The 17,004-nt window shown below is 39.5% G+C and overlaps 1 protein-coding gene across 1 annotated transcript; it reads right to left on the bottom strand.

Annotated features, from left to right (window-relative positions):
* Positions 1–5,678: 5,678 nt before the first annotated feature.
* LOC136333426 (olfactory receptor 7E24-like) lies at positions 5,679–6,629 on the bottom strand. The gene is given in 4 exon segments (XM_066272569.1): positions 5,679–5,716; positions 5,719–6,303; positions 6,306–6,326; positions 6,329–6,629. Coding segments are annotated over 4 exon segments (879 nt in total). The 5' UTR covers positions 6,564–6,629.
* Positions 6,630–17,004: the final 10,375 nt, after the last annotated feature.

Here is a 17,004-nt window from a genome sequence, read left to right as displayed (position 1 = left end):
CCAATGGATAAACTTATTTCAGTGTGTACTGATGGTGCTCTGTGCATGATGGGGAAAAACAGAGGATTTGTAACAATTCTTCATGAATTTGAAAAGAGACCCATTTTTAGTTTTCACTGCATCCTACATCAGGAGGCACTTTGTGCTCATAAGTGTGGCAAACAGTTTGGTGAGGTGATGCCGCTGGTCATTCAGGTGATCAACTTTATTGTTGCCTGAGCTTTAAATGATCACCGGTTTAATACACTGCTGGATGAAGTTGGGAATAATTATCCTGGTCTGCTTCTGCACAGCAATGTGCATTGATTGTCAAGAGGGAAGGTGCTCAGCAATTTCATGGCTTGTATGAGCAAAATCCGAACTTTTCTTTCTTTTTTTTTTTTATAATTTTATTTTTTTAATGGGGTGACATCAATAAATCAGGATACATATATTCAAAGATAACAAGTCCAGGTTATCTTGTCGTTCAATTATGTTGCATACCCACCACCCAAAGTCAGATTGTCCTCTGTCACCTTCTATCTTGTTTTCTTTGTGCCCCTCCCACCCCCTATCCCTCTCCCATTCCCCCCTCCCCCCCGTAACCACCACACTCTTATCAATGTCTCTTAGTTTCACTAATATGTCCCACCTACGTATGGAATAATACAGTTCCTGTTTTTTTCTGATTTACTTATTTCGCTTCGTATCATGTTATCAAGATCCCACCATTTTGCTGTAAATGTTCCGATGTCATCATTTCTTATGGCTGAGTAGTATTCCATAGTGTATATGTGCCACATCTTCTTTATCCAGTCATCTATTGATGGGCTTTTTGGTTGTTTCCATGTCCTGGCCACTGTGAACAATGCTGCAATAAACATGGGGCTGCATGTGTCTTTACGTATCAATGTTTCTGAGTTTTGGGGATATATACCCAGTAGAGGGATTGCTGGGTCATAAGGTAGTTCTATTTTCAGTTTTTTGAGGAACCACCATACTTTCTTCCATAATGGTTGTACTACTTTACATTCCCACCAACAGTGTATGAGGCGAACTTTTCTTGAAATGAAAAATGTCGAGTATCCTGAGTTAGCTAACATTGAGCAGCTTGTGAAGTTCTACTATCTCATGGACATGACTGAACATTTGAACCAGCTCAATATAAAAATGCAAGGCATTCAAGGCTCCATTGGAGCAAAGATGGTCCGGGCACTGGGGATGGCTCCTTGGCCTCTGCCCCAGATGCTAGAGTGGCTCTGGTCACTGCAGAGCGATGCCCCAGAGGGGCAGAGCATCACCCCCTGGTGGGCAGAGCATCGCCCCTGGTGGGCATGCTGGGTGGATCCCGGTCGGGCGCATGCGGGAGTCTGTCTGACTGTCTCTCCCCGTTTCCAGCTTCAGAAAAATACAAAAAAAAAATGCAAGGCATTGGAAATACAGTCTTATCCCTTCAACACACAGTGTTTGTATTTGAAAACAAGCTAGAACTCTTCATCACCAACATTGAAACAGGTCATTTACTACACTTTGAGAAACAGGGAAAGTTTAAAGATGCATGCACAGTAAGTGACCATGCTCAACATGTTGATGTCCAGCAGCTAGTGGGCTTCACATATAATCACCTGCAGTCATTCAAAGTGCACTTTGGAGAATTTTGTGAGTGCGCTTGTCTTTTTAAGTTCATTACCCATCCACACGAGTGTGAAGTAAACAGCACTGACCTGAGTTACATCCCCGGTGTCTCCATCAGTGATTTTGAGCAACAAGCTGCTGACCTGAAGGCCTCATAATGTGGGTGAATAATTTCAAGCCACTGAATGAAGAGCTGGAAAGACTTGCATGACAGCAAGCAGAGTTGGTGAGCAACACAAGTGGGGAGAAATGAAAACACTTCAACCCATGAACCAGCTGATTCAAAACTTGGAGTGTGCTTCTTGTCACATACCACACCCTACAGCATGTGAGTATTGCTGTACTGACAATGTTTGGCTCTACATATGCATGTGAGCAGTCCTCACATCTAAAGAATGTTAAGACCAACCTACAATCACATTTAATGGATGGAAGTCTCAATGCCTCCATGAAACTTGACCTCACCACATATCAATCAGACTAGAAAGCCATCAGCAAAACCATGCAGCACCAGAAGTCACATTAATGGTAAATAGTACTTTATTCATCATTGGTTAGCAACAGCATAACAACATTATTAAAAAAAATTCAGAGACTTATTGTACTATAAAAGTATTGGTCTTACATAAAATGCACACATTTACTTGTATTTAGTGTTAAACATATTGTATGGTTCTCACAAAATTACATTTTAAAATATGTGGTGTTCATAGCTCTCTCAGCCAAAAACGTTCTCAACCCCTGACTGAAGAAACAATATAGAGGATCAATGAAACAAGGGTTGGTTCTTTAAAAAGTTAAGGAAGATTGATAAACATTTAAAAGACTCACAAAAAAAAAAAAAAAAGAAAAGAGAGAGAGGACTCAAATAAATAAAATTAAAAATAAGAGTGGAGAAATAAGAACTGACACAACAGAAATATAAAGGGTTGTAAGAAAATACTATGAAGAATGGTATGTTAAAAAACTAGACAACCTAGCCTGACCTGTGGTGGTGCAGTGGATAAAGCGTCGACCTGGAAATACTGAGGTCGCCAGTTTGAAACTCTGGGCTTGCCTGGTCAAGGCACATATGGGAGTTGATGCTTCCAGCTCCTCCCCCCTTCTCTCTCTCTGCCTCTCCTCTCTCTCTCTCTCTGTCTCTCCCTCTCCTCTCTAAAATGAATAAATAACAAAAAAAAAACTAGACAACCTAGATGAAATGGAAAAATTTCTTGAAACATATAATATTTTAAAAATCAACCTGGAAAAATCAGAAAACCTAAACAGACCGATTACAACATATGAGATCAAATCAGTTATCAAAAAACTTTGAACAAACAAAAGCCCAGGGCCCAATGGCTTCGCAAGTGAAATATACCAAATATTCAAAAACTAACTAACTAATATCTTTCTCAAGCTATTTCAAAAATTCAAGAGAAAGAAACACTTCTAAGCTCCTTTTATAAGGCAAGCATAATTCTGATTCTAAAACCAGGCAAAGACAACACAATAAAAGAAAATTATAGCCCAATATCCCTAATGAATCTAGATGCTAAAATTCTCAACAAAATATTAGCCAACCAAATCCAGCAATATATGAAAAAAATTATACACCATGATCAAGTGGGATTTATTCTGGGGATGCAAGGCTGGTACAATATTCACAAATCAATCAATGTGATTCTTCACATAAAAAAAAACGAAGGAGAAAAAACACATGATAATTGCAATAGATGCAAAAAAAGTATTCGATAAAACCCAGGACCCATTTATGATCAAAACTATCAGCAAACTGGGAATATAGGAAACATACCTCACATGATAGAGGCCATCTATGACAAACCCACAACAAACATCATACTCAATGGGCAAAAATGAAAAGCAATCCCCTTAAAATCAGGAACAAGGAAGGGGTGCCCCCTTTCACCAATCTTATTCAACATAGTCCTGGAAGTCCTAGTCACAGCAATAAGACAAGAAGAAAAAATAAAAGGCATCCATATTGAAAAAAAAAGAAGTAAAACTATCATTATTTGTTGATGATATGATATAGTATATAGAAAACCCTAGTCTCAGTCAAAAACTACTGGACCTGATAAATGAATTCAGCAAGGTGGCAAGATATAAAATTAATACTCAGAAATCAAAGGCATTTTTATACACCAACAATGAACTGTCAGAAAGAGAAATTAAGGAAACAATCCCCTTCACTATTGCAACCAAAAAAATAAGGTACCTTATTTTTTAACAAAGAAGTAAATTTAACAAAGAAGATTAAGGACTTGTACTTGAAAAATTATAAAACATTGATAAAAGAAATCAAGGAAGATACAAACAAGTGGAAGCATATACTGTGCTCATGGTTAGGAAGAATAAACATCATTAAAATGTCTATATTACCAAAAGCAATTGATAAGTTCAGTACAATATCAATTAAAATACCAATGATGTACTTCAAAGATATAGAACACATATTTCAAAAATTTATATGGAACTAATAAAAGCCATGAATAGCCATGAATAACCTCAGCAATCTTGAAAAGAAAGAATAAAGTTGGAGGTATCACACTTCCTGATATCAAGTTATACTACAAGGCAATTGTGCTCAAAACAGCTTGGTACTGGCATAAGAACAGACATATTGATTAATAAAACAGAACAGAAAACCCAGAACAAAGGAGGTAAGAGCATACAATAGAGTAAAGACAGCCTCTTCAACAAATGGTGTTGAAAAAATTGGACAGCAACTTGCAAAAAAATAAATCTAGACAACCAACTTATGCCATTCACAAAAATAAACTCAAAATGAATAAAAGACTTAAATGTAAGCCATGAAACCATAAGTATCTTAGAAGAAAACATAGGCAGTAAGCTCTCTGATATCTCTCGCAGCAATATATTTGCTGATTTATCTCCACGAGCAAGTGAAGTAAAAGACAGGATAAACAAATGGTACAATATCAAACTAAAAAGCTTTTGCACAGCTAAATACAATAAGAACAGAATAAAAAGACAAACTACACAATGGGAGAACATATTTGACAATATGTTTAATAATGAGTTAATAACCAAAATTTATAAAGAACTTGTAAAACTCAACACCAGGAAGATAAACAACTCAATCAAATAATGGGCAAAAGAAATGGATAGACACCTCTTCAAAGAGGACATACAGATGGCCAATAGGCATACGAATAAATGCTCAACATCACTAATCTTTAGAGAAATGCAAATTAAAACCACAATGAGATATCACCTCACACCAGTCAGAATGGTGCTCATCAAAAAAAACAAAACAGAATAAGTGCTGGTGAGGATGTGGAGAAAAGGGAACCCTCCTGCACTGCTGATGGGAATGCAGACTGGTGCAGTCACTATGGAAAACAGTATAGAGATTCCTCACAAAATTAAAAATCAAACTGCCTTTTGACCCAGCTCTCCCACTTTTAGGAATAAAGCCCAAGAACACCATAGCATTTCAAAAGGAGAAATGCACCCCCATGTTTATATCAGCATTGTTCACAATAGCAAAGATCTGGAAACAGCCCAAGTTTTCATCAGTGAACAAATGGATTAAAAAGCAGTGGTACATATGTACAATAGAATACTATGGGGCCATGAAAAAGAAATAAATCTTACCTTTTGCGACAACATGGATGGACATGGAAATTATTATGTTAAGTGAAATAAGCCAGGCAGAAAAAGATAAATATTATTTGACCTCACTTTTTTGAGGAATTCAATGAACAATGTGAACTGAGGAACAGAAATAAGAGAGAGGAGAGATCAAAGGGATCAGAGGAAAAGAGGACAGAGGGAAAGGGGATAATAGGATGGGATAAACCTGAAGGGAAGGGGGGGCGCTGTAGGGAGGGGCTAAGGGAGATGTTGACGGAAATATGGCAAAGGGGGATGCATTTGGGGTGATCCTAGAATGTATGTAAACACAATTAATTAAATAAAAAAATAAAATCCTTCAAATAAAAAAAAAGAAAGTGACTAAATAGTATTCACCAGTCTACATGTTTCATTTTTTTAGTTTTGCAAACCACATTCCAAAGAGGATTGCACAGGTAGTAAGATTAGGCTGTTCTGCTGTGGAGCCTCCATAGGGCACTCTAATGTCCCTGTTCCTCAGGCTGTAAATGAAGGTGTTCAGCATGAGGGTGACCGCAGTGTACATGACCGAGGCCACAACATCCTTCTTCAGGGTGGAGAACAATGCTGATCCAAGGTACACCCCAATACCTGTTCCATAAGATAAGCAAAAAACTGACAGGTGAGAGCCACAGGTGGAGAAGTCTTTATACTTCCCACCGGATGAGGGGACCCTCAGAATGGAGAAAACTACTTTATAGTAAGAGAAAAGGATCCCTGAGAGTGGAACTCCATCAAAATTGATGCCAACAAAATACATGACTATGTGATTGGTGAAAGTGTCAGAATAGGCAAGACAAAGGAGTTGAGAAGGATTGCAGAAGAAATGATAATTTTTTACATCCTTGAAGCAGACAAGTTGTAACACAATCAGACTGTGCAGCAGGGAGTCCAAAATGCTGATGAAAAATGACACGAAAACTAAGAAGCCACAGAAGTGTGGGTTCATGATGACTGAGTAGTTTAGAAGGTGACAGATGGCCACGAACAAGTCATATGCCATCACAGTCAGAAGCATACCATCCACACATCCAAAAAGGATCAAGAAGACATCTGTGTGAGGCAGCCCTCACAGAAATGACTCTGCTGTGAGTCTGAATGTTGACTATCATCTTTGAGACGGTGGTAAAAATTAAACCAATGTCCACCAGGGACAGGTTGGAGAGGAAGAAGTACATGGGCGTGTGGAAGTGGGGGTCTGAGCTGATGGCCAGGATGATGAGCAGATTCCCCAACAGGGTGATCAGGTACATGGACAGGAAGAGCCTGCTGAGCAAAGGCTGCAGTTCCAGATCATCTGACAGACTCATGAGGAAGAACTCTAATATACGTGTTATATTTTCTGGTTCTATGTAGCCTGGACACCTTTGGAAAAAGAAAAGAGGACTGGAAAAAAGAAAATAAGTAAATGGCCATACTGTATTGTTTCCATATTTTGTATTTAAGCAATTAATTTCTGAGGTCACACATCTTAGTACCTTTAGCAGATAGTATGACCAATCCTATCTAATTAGAACTGTTTCTTTAATGTTTCTGTGTCATTTCTTTCTATACACATTTTACTTGGCAAAAAGTCAACTGAAGAGTATCAGAGAAGCAGGAACATTAGCGATAACAAACCCATAATCACAGAAACACACAGCCAACTTCTTTAAGAAAAAATATAGAATAAGAATACCTTTTCTTCTTTAAAGAAAATAAAAATCTTTTTTATGGAAAGAAATTAATAAGTAGATAAATATGCCTTATTTTATTCAAATACAATGCTAGTAGATAGACACTTTATTTAGAATATTTTAAACACTGTATAAAAGGCAGGATTATGTAATCTGGATTCTAAATGAAAATTGAATGTTCATAATCAGAAAAATTTGTATGTTATAGTTATCTTCCTGAGTTTTATCATTTGATTTTCCATCTCTCTTTCTTCATTAAAATAAGTGATAACTCAAACAAGAGAGTTGTACTTTAAAAGGAACACATAAACAGCTGTCAGAAAGGAGCGGGTTGGGGTGGCAAGATGGCAATGGAGTAGGCAGAGGTACCAACTTCCACTTCCCAGAACCAAAGTGGATTACAACTTAATTTTAAGAACCATCATCTGGAAAAACCAACTTTGGACTAAACTAAGAGGACTCTTCAACCAAGGAACACTGAAGAAGCCACACTGAGACTGGTAGGAGAAGCAGAAACATGGAGAGGGCTGCCCAGCTCCCTGGAGCAAATGGCAGCCCAGAGAGACTTGCGTGGTGAAAAGTAAGTTTAGCGGAGAGGGGAGGGTCCTAAATCCCAGGAACAAAGCCCCAGCCTGCAGCCCCAGAGCCTAGAAGAGGTGTATGGACAGTATTTAGCTGTGAAACAAGTCAGGATACTGTTTGTGAGAAAGAGACAGATATCTCAGATCCAGAATTCATCTTAAAATGACCATGCAGAAAAGCTCTCTCACAACCACTCACTTGGGGCTCTGGGGGACAGGGAGAAAAAAGAGTACTGGAGCAGCAGAGAGTGTAATCTAGGAGGCACAGGGAGACACACTTTGAGGGACAGCCACCCTAACCCCTGGGCTAAGCCACTCCCCAAAGCTGAAGTGAATATTTCCCCTGGAAACAGCAATACCAGCAAAGGGAAGCAGTGTTATAAAGTACTGCACCCCAGATTTTGAAAGTCACCGTACCTCATTTCATCGAGTTCATGTAGAGACACCCAGTCTAGATGAATTTTGAAGAGTTTTATTAGAGGAGGAGTTTATTAAATATGCTGGCCAATATGGCTGACACGGGGCATCAAACCCAAATCATGCAGTCCCAAAAATAGTTCAGAGGCTGCTTATATACCCTTGATCACAAACAAGCAGGGGAGAGCATGACATCACAGCATGGGCTGACATTTATTTAGGGGATACACAGAAACATTAAGACTTTCAAGGTAACACAATTAAAGATGTTTACAAATATTTCAGGGTTCATCTTCCCTCACTAACCTAAAGGTACTTTATTCTCAAGATTCCAGGAAGGGGGAGGAACTACAGTCAATGCAAGGTGGTATGTAAATTCTGCCTCCTATTGAAAAAGAAAATGTTTCTCGGTTAACCTTTATTTTAGATTTAAAACTAAATGACCCATTGTTCTTGCAAGCCAGAAACTTCTACATTCTTCTCCCTCCCCTCCCTAAAGTAGGGATGGGACAAGAAAGCCTGATAGGAAAGCCTGACCTTTCCTCCCAGAATATCAATATCAATTTTCAACTTTTTTGGTATCTTACAACAGCAGGACACCAGCCAAAAAAGCTCTCCCGCAGCACTCAGAGCAGAGTTGCTTAGAAGAAGGGAGCTTTCAGAACTACAATATTGAGTGTTAGGGTCTGAGCTGCAGCGCCCCACCCACATGACTGAAGGCTTGCCAGACAGTGGTCAGCGGCTGGACACAAAAGCATGGTTCCGTCAGCAAGGGAGGAAGCTGGCTGGCCACAACTGAGGCCTGGGTGTGAGCTCAGTCCTGCCCAGTGGGGGTGGAGGGGATGCCTGAAAATGATCTGGCCACCAGGCTGTGGGCCAGCCTGCAATCCTGCCTGCAGGGGAAAGGCAAAAGCCCAAGAATGGGTGGATTGGCCGTTGAGCAAGGTCATGCAGAACTAAGGCTTGCAGCCCAACGCATGGGCTGGCTCCAACCTCGGAGGCAGAGTAAAAGCCTGGTAACAGGTGTAAACCGGGAGCTGAGCAAAGGTGCTCACACCTGCCCTTGGTGGCGAGGCCTGCTGCACAGGCACAGCACATAACCTCACTTACAGGAGCAGGGCAAAGGCCGAGACTGCTGAGGCTACTAGACCTGGGCAATTGGACACAGCCTCTCTCAGGGCTATAGAGGAGCGGTGCTGGCAATGCCCACTCCCAAATGCCCTAGGCAGCGGCAGAGGGGGTGGTGGGCCTGCAGACAGAACACATGTAGGAGACCCAGAGGCCACACTCATTGAACTCCAGTGGCCAAAACTTTTAAACAGACTCACCAAGAAAAAAAGAGAGAGGACTCAAATAAATAAAATTAGAAATGAGAGTGGAGAAATAACAACTGACACAACAGAAATACAAAAGATTATAAGAAAATACTATGAAGAACTGTATGCCAAAAGATTAGAGAACCTAAATGAAATGAAAAAATTTCTTGAAACATATAATATTTAAAAAATCAATCTGGAAGAATCAAAAAACCTAAACAGACAGATTACAACAAACGAGATCAAAACAGTTATCAAAAAACTACTAACAAACAAAAGCCAGGGCTCGATGGCTTCACAAGTGAAATATACCAAATATTCAAAAAAGAACTAACTCCTATCCTTCTCAAGCTATTTCAAAAAATTCAACAGGAAGAAAGGCTACCAAGCTCCTTTTCATGAGGTGAGCATAATTATGATTTCAAAAACAGAAAAAGACAACACAATAAAAGAAAAGTATAGGCCAATATCCATGAAGAATTTTGATGCTAAAATCCTCAACAAAATATTAGCCAATCGGATTTAGCAATATATGAAAAAAATCATACACCATGATCAAGTGGGATTTATTCCTGGGAGGCAAGGCTGGTACAATATTCACAAATCAATCAATGTGATTCATCACATAAACAAAAGGAAAAAAAATATGATAATTTCAATAGATGCAGAAAAAGCATTTGATAAAATCCAGCACCCATTCATGATCAAAACTCTCAGCAAAGTGGGAATACAGGGAACATACCTCAACATGATAAAGGCCATCTATGACAAATCCACAGCCAACATCATACTCAGTGGGCAAAAATGAAAAGCAATCCTTTTAAGATCAGAAACAAGGCAGGGAAGCCCCCTTTCACCACTCTTATTCAACATAGTCCTGGAAGTCCTAGCCACAGCAATCAGACGAGAAGAAATAAAAGGCATCCAAATTGGAAAAGAAGAAGTAAAACTATCGTTATTTGCAGATGATATGATATTGTATATAAAAAACCCTAAAGTCTCAGTCAAAAAACTACTGGACCTGATAAATGAATTCAGCAAGGTAGCAGGATATAAAATTAATACTCAGAAATCAAAGGCATTTTTATACACCAACAATGAACTTTCAGAAAGAGAAAATAAGGAAGCAATCCCCTTCTCCATTGCAACCAAAAAAATAAAGTACCTAGGAGTAAATTTTTTTTTTTTTTTTGTATTTTTCTGAAGCTGGAAACGGGGAGAGACAGTCCAATAGACTCCCGCATGTGCCTGACCGGGATCCACCCGGCACGCCCACCAGGGGGCGATGCTCTGCATCCCTAGTTAAATTTGCCCCCTAGCAGTAAATTTAACCAAGGAGATTAAAGACTTGTACTCAGAAAATTTTAAAACACTGATAAAAGAAACCAAGGAAGATACAAACAAGTGGAACCATATACCGTGCTCATGTTTAGAAGAATAATCATTAAAATGTCTATTTACCCAAAGCAACTTATAAATTCAATGCAATACCAATTAAAATACCAATGACATATTTCAAAGATATAGAACACATATTTCAAAAATTTATATGGAACCAAAAAAGAACACAAATAGCCTCAGCAATCTTGAAAAGGAAGAATAAAGTGGGAGGTATCACATTTCCTTATATCAAGTTATACTACAAGGCCATTGTACTGAAAACAGCTTGGTACTGGCATAACAATAGGCATATAGATCAATGGAATAGAACAGAGAACCCAGAAATAAACCCACACTTTTATAGTTATTTACATTATAAAAGTCACTGCACATTAAATTTTACTATTATTTAACTAAATCTTTCCCCCCAAAATCAGATACAATCAATTACCTGCTCTTATTGCTGAGATCTAGAACCAGGATTTCCCTGAAGTCTGTCTAGTAATAGTCATGTCATGATAGCTCACTGAATTTCTCAGTTTTAAAAGAAATATTGCTTGTACATGTCAGATTTCCAAACTGACATGTAAAAAATATTATTTATAGAAAATCTTATAAACTACAATATTTATTCCAGAAAGGCCCCTGTGAATCACTTGTTCCATTCCCTTATTCATAGTGACCTCACTAAGTCCCAATAGGAGGAACCAATGATTCTGCCTCTGTTTCTTTTTTTTTTTTTTTTTTTTTGTATTTTTCCGAAGCTGGAAACGGGGAGACAGTCAGACAGACTCCCGCATGCGCCCAACCAGGATCCACCCCGCACGCCCACCAGGGGGCGATGCTCTGCCCATCCGGGGCGTCGCTCTGTCGTGACCAGAGCCACTCTAGCACCTGAGGCAGAGGCCATGGAGCCATCCCCAGCACCCGGGCCATCTTTGCTCCAATGGAGCCTCGGCTGCGGGAGGGGAAGAGAGAGACAGAGAGGAAGGAGAGGGGGAGGGGTGGAGAAGCAGATGGGCGCTTCTCCTGTGTGCCCTGGCCAGGAATCAAACCCGGGACTTCTGCACGCCAGGCCAACGCTCTACCGCTGAGCCAACCGGCCAGGGCCCTGCCTCTGTTTCTTGATCTTGTACAAAGCAGGCATGAAATAAATTGTTCAGCTCTAGTTGAGAAACAGAGTCCTGGGTTAGGACTCAGGGGATGAACATTTGAGTCCCACATCTTTCACAAAGCAAATTTAGAGTGTGTATAAACATCACAGCCTCTTTCTGATGACATTTTTACCAGGAAATGGGGAAAAAATATGCCCCAAAATTTGGCAATTAACATCCAGTTACCATATTTTAATCAGAATTAAATTGCTATTGCAGTAACCACTTATTGATAAATTTAACCTCAAGAAATATTTAATGACTTCTTTAATCATTACATGGCAGAGAGATCAAAACCTTACCTGTCTCAGGGAACTTGAATGTGGAATGACATGACATCCTGAATGTGAAATCCTAAAAGTGTCTCAGTCCATGAAGTCAGATTGATCCTGCCCTTCTCCACCCTCTAAAGCTTTCATTATTTAAAATTAACACAATTTTTTGAAAGTGAATGATGCATGTCTTATAAAAAGAAAGTAAGAAGTTCAAAGGAAGTTCATGTCATCGATGCACATAATCCCCTTTGCATCTTTTCTGTACTCCTGTGAAATATTGCTGGAAGGGATGAAAGGCAGGAAGAAAAGTAGCCCAGGGTGGAAGCCTATTGCCTACTCTGTGTTTGTGTGAATAAAGGGTCTATTTAATGTTAAAAAAAATTTTGTTTTTGTTTTTGTTGCCTACTCTGTGCAAAGGTACAGGCTCTGAGGAATCAGAAATTAAAGACATTCAGCCCTGGCCAAGTGGCTCAGTTGGGTGGAATATCCTTCCAATATACTAGGATTGTGAGTTCTATCTTTGTTTTGGCATGTACAAGAAGTCACCAATGAATGCACAGCTTAGTCAAACTACAAATAGATATTTCTTTCTTTTTCTCTTCCTCTCTCTACCTTTACCTTTCCCTCTAAAAACAATAAAAATTTAAAAATTAAATTAATGAGATTCAGTCATTTCCCTTCATATACTCAGTATCTATTTGTATAAAAACAGAAAAGAATGTTCCATCAGAGATCCAGAGAAATGCATACCTTCAAATCACACAATATTTTATTCAAAGTATGTAAAGGTAAACTTAATATTAATAATATCTAAAATTTATTTTGAACTTTCTGTGTACACTCATTATATATGGAATTTTCACTATATTTAATCTTTGAAAAAATGCAGTTGTGGCAACAGGAATCAACTAAGATGAAAATGTTGAGGTTCAAAGACACCAGAACTTGACCATTATTGCAAAAGATTATATAGCAGACAAAATTAAACTAAATCTTAGACTCTGCTGCTTATATGTTAAAATTCTTTACTGTTTCCGAACACCTCAAAAAGTTTAACATAGAAGTTCAGAGGTCTTAACTAAAAGTACAGCTGAGATACATATTTTAACTGATTTTTGGTTTTTAAGAATGAAAACCAACACCTGTAATATGTTTCTTTTAGACTGAGAAGGGCTAAGATTCAGAAATGAAGGAGGAAAAAGTTCAAGAAAAATCTAGGAGTGGGGGCAAGCAAAAGGTCTGCCCTAAATTATAAACTGATTTGTCTATGGTCCGCACCATGAACTCAGCTAGCCTTCTTACAGTCAGTGCAGCAGGGGGCATCCATCACTCTCCACTGAGGTCTCCTAGGAACTCCCACAGGGAGGAGGACAGTGAACAGGGGTCTGCCTGGAGTGACCTGGCAAGTAAAATGATGAGTTGGGTTTTCAGGAGAGAATACTGGCCATATGTCCTGTGTGTGGAGTCTGGATGCCTGGATTCCAACTGGAATCACTCCCACTTTACGCAATGACCTGGTACAAGTTATATGTAAATGCTGTGCTCTTGTATTCATATGTAAAATGATAGAATGTTCATTCCTCTTTCAGGGAGTGATTATGCAGATAAAATAAACAAGGTGTAGAACACTCAGCTGAGCGCCTGGCACTTAGGACGTCCTCAGTGACTGTTCATGACATCTGGATCACTTTTTTCATCCTCCTCCAACTCCTCCTGCTCATCCTCATCAACTCCTGATTTTGGAGTACTTATGAGGCCATTTAAAGAGGTCTGTTTCTTGCCATCATAGGGGTAATTTCTATGGGAACTAAAAACATTATAAGAGGTAATCAGAACTCTGAATAAAAGGTCTTAAACTCCGAGCGGTGGCGCAGTGGATAGAGTGTTGGACTGGGATGTAGAGGACCCAGGTTCGAGACCCCGAGGTCGCCAGCTTGAGTGCGGGCTCATCTGGTTTGAACAAGAGCTCACCAGCTTGGACCCAAGGTCTCTGGCTCAAGCAAGGGGTCACTTGGTCTGCTGAAGGCCCGTGGTCAAGGCATGTATGAGAAGGCAATCAATGAACAATTAAGATGTTGCATTGCGCAACGAAAAACTGATGATTGATGCTTCTCATCTCTCTTCGTTCCTGTCTGTCTGTCCCTGTCTATCCCTCTCTCTGACTCTCTCTCTCTCTGTCTCAGAAAAAAAATAAAATAAAAAGGTCTTAAACTCCCACCAGAAGAACATAGAATTCACAGTTCTTGAAGTAGAAACCCCATTTGATGCTCTGTCACCTGTCTACTCCAAATGTCCTGCTTCTCCGGGCCCTTTACAGGAAGATTTGCTGACCCTTTTCTGGTGTTATTGATAAAATTGTTTCCTTTATGGGTTACTGTGAGGAGAAAACTAAATATATAATATAATGTACTTAGGACAGTGTTTGGCTCATAGTAAAGAATCAATAAGTGGAAGTTGTGTTTATCATAATAAGAGGCCCAAAGAAAAAAATACAAAATTTCTATTTATGTTCAAATAGCATTTGGTAAATTATAATCCATTTCATATTACAGATTTTACCAGAAGAGATATATGAAAAACAAAATATGTACACTAACCAAGTACAGTATTTACCTAGTATGAGGTTTAATGCTGGGACCTTGGAGTCATTTTCATCATAGTGAGCAAACATACAAGTTGATTTTATCAATATTATGTTTCTAGAAGATGTAGCCCATGTATTAGGGCAGACACACACACACAAAATACCACAGAAATGAATATTCAGATAATATAATTCTACTCAAGAAAAACAACTAAAAACACTTAAAGAAGAATTCTAGATAATAGAAACATACAATTTAATTATTTTCTAATATGCTAATATAAACCAACTAGCAGTAAATAAAACTAATAATGTCACTTAAATTAGTAACAAAAATTAGCTTGATGAACTATATCAATCCAATGAATTAAGAAATTTTATAAATAAATAAAATAAAATTTGAGGTAAATAACAAAGAACTCTTTGGTACAAGTAGGTCCCAAATGCATTTTCTAAACTTTCAATTTGGGAATGGTTATTGTCCTACTAAATCTGGAAGCTCTGTTTGAAAGGTAAGTGTAGATAATCCAAATTTGCCATTTGGAATCTGATTCTCAGAGAAAAGATATTTGCACGACCATGTTTATTGCAGCATTATTCACCACATCCAAAAGGTGAAAACTATCTGAGTACCTACTGACAGATGAAGGGATAAAGAAAATGTGGTGTCTACATGAATGGAATATCACTGGGTCATAAAATAAGAGACGCTGTCTTATACAACATGGATGAACCTTGAGAACATTATGCTAAGTGAAATGAACAAGTCACAAAAAGACACTGCATAGTTCCAGTTGTGCGAGATATCTAAAATACATAAACTCTTAGAAACAGAAAGTAGAATGATGTTACCAGAGGCTGAGAAAAAAGGATGGTGGAGTTGTTTTTGGTAGGTCATTTCAGTCATGAAGAATGTGAACGAGGGAGTCTGAAGATTTGTTGCACCAAAATGTGCATGTGATTGACATTCTACTATACACTCAGATACTGGGGAAGGGTAAATTTATGTGGTTTTTCTGCTAGAATAAAAAAAATAAATTAAAATGGAAAACAGGATAAAGCATAAGTAGGGGCTTACTTCAGGAAGACATTCATGTGGAAATCAGAAGCAATCAATTCATAAAATTAAATTTTCCAAGTAATTTTTTTTTTTTTTTTGCATTTTTCTGAAGCTGGAAACAGGGAGAGACAGTCAGACAGACTCCCGCATGCGCCCGACCGGGATCCACCCGGCACGCCCACCAGGGGGCGACGCTCTGCCCACCAGGGGGCGATGCTCTGCCCATCCTGGGTGTCGCCATGTTGCGACCCTCCTGGGTGTCACCATGTTGCGACCAGAGCCACTCTAGCGCCTGGGGCAGAGGCCACAGAGCCATCCCCAGCGCCCGGGCCATCTCTGCTCCAATGGAGCCTTGGCTGCGGGAGGGGAAGAGAGAGACAGAGAGGAAGGCGCGGCAGAGGGGTGGAGAAGCAAATGGGCGCTTCTCCTATGTGCCCTGGCCGGGAATCGAACCCGGGTCCTCCGCACGCTAGGCCGACGCTCTACCGCTGAGCCAACCGGCCAGGGCTCCAAGTAATTTTTTAAAGTATAACCTGGGTCCTCTGTGTCCCAGGATGATGCTCAACCCACTGCACCACCACTGGTCAGACACAAGTTTGAATTCTGAAGCCAGGTAGATTTAGCTATTTACAAGCTATGTGGCCTTGGGCAAGCAGTTTCTCTGACACTTTTTCTTCATCTGTAAAACATGGTGAACACAGCACCCATCTCACATTATTTTTGTGAAAAGAAATGCATTTTTGTGAAGAATAGAGCTAGACTGCATTAAAGGGTGTCTAACACAGAGCACAGGGAGTTCAGGTTATGACAGTATCGACATACAACATTTGAAGTTTACTACACTCACTACCATAAAAACCAAAAAAATCAAGATGTATTTCAGCTTCTGCTGTTAACATACTTATGGACGACATTGGCAAACCAGTTTGGTTGCAGCGGGGCAGAATACACAGTAGTGTACAGTACAGTATGTTTATGTCTTTTTCCTTTTTCTGTGGCTTACTTGTGTCTTTATGTTCTACATTATGATTTTACAACTGTGTAAGGATAGGTAACTGACAGGCTAGGGCAGGGGTCTCAAACTCGCGGCCTGCGGGCTGCATGCGGCCCGCCGAACAATTTTGTGCAGCCCGCAGACTGTTTTCAACTGCAGTGAGAAAAGTGTTGCGTAACAGTTGCCTTTTGTAGACCTAGTGCAGCCCGCCAAACGGCTGTGATCTTGCTCTGCGGCCCACATGCCGAGTTGAGTTTGAGACTCCTGGACTAGGGTGTGTTTCGACTTACATCAAAATTCAGGTTATATCACTC

Source organism: Saccopteryx bilineata, chromosome 1, assembly GCF_036850765.1.
Source record: "Saccopteryx bilineata isolate mSacBil1 chromosome 1, mSacBil1_pri_phased_curated, whole genome shotgun sequence".
Lineage (NCBI taxonomy): Eukaryota > Metazoa > Chordata > Mammalia > Chiroptera > Emballonuridae > Saccopteryx > Saccopteryx bilineata.
This window is presented reverse-complemented; position numbering and strand designations above follow the sequence as displayed.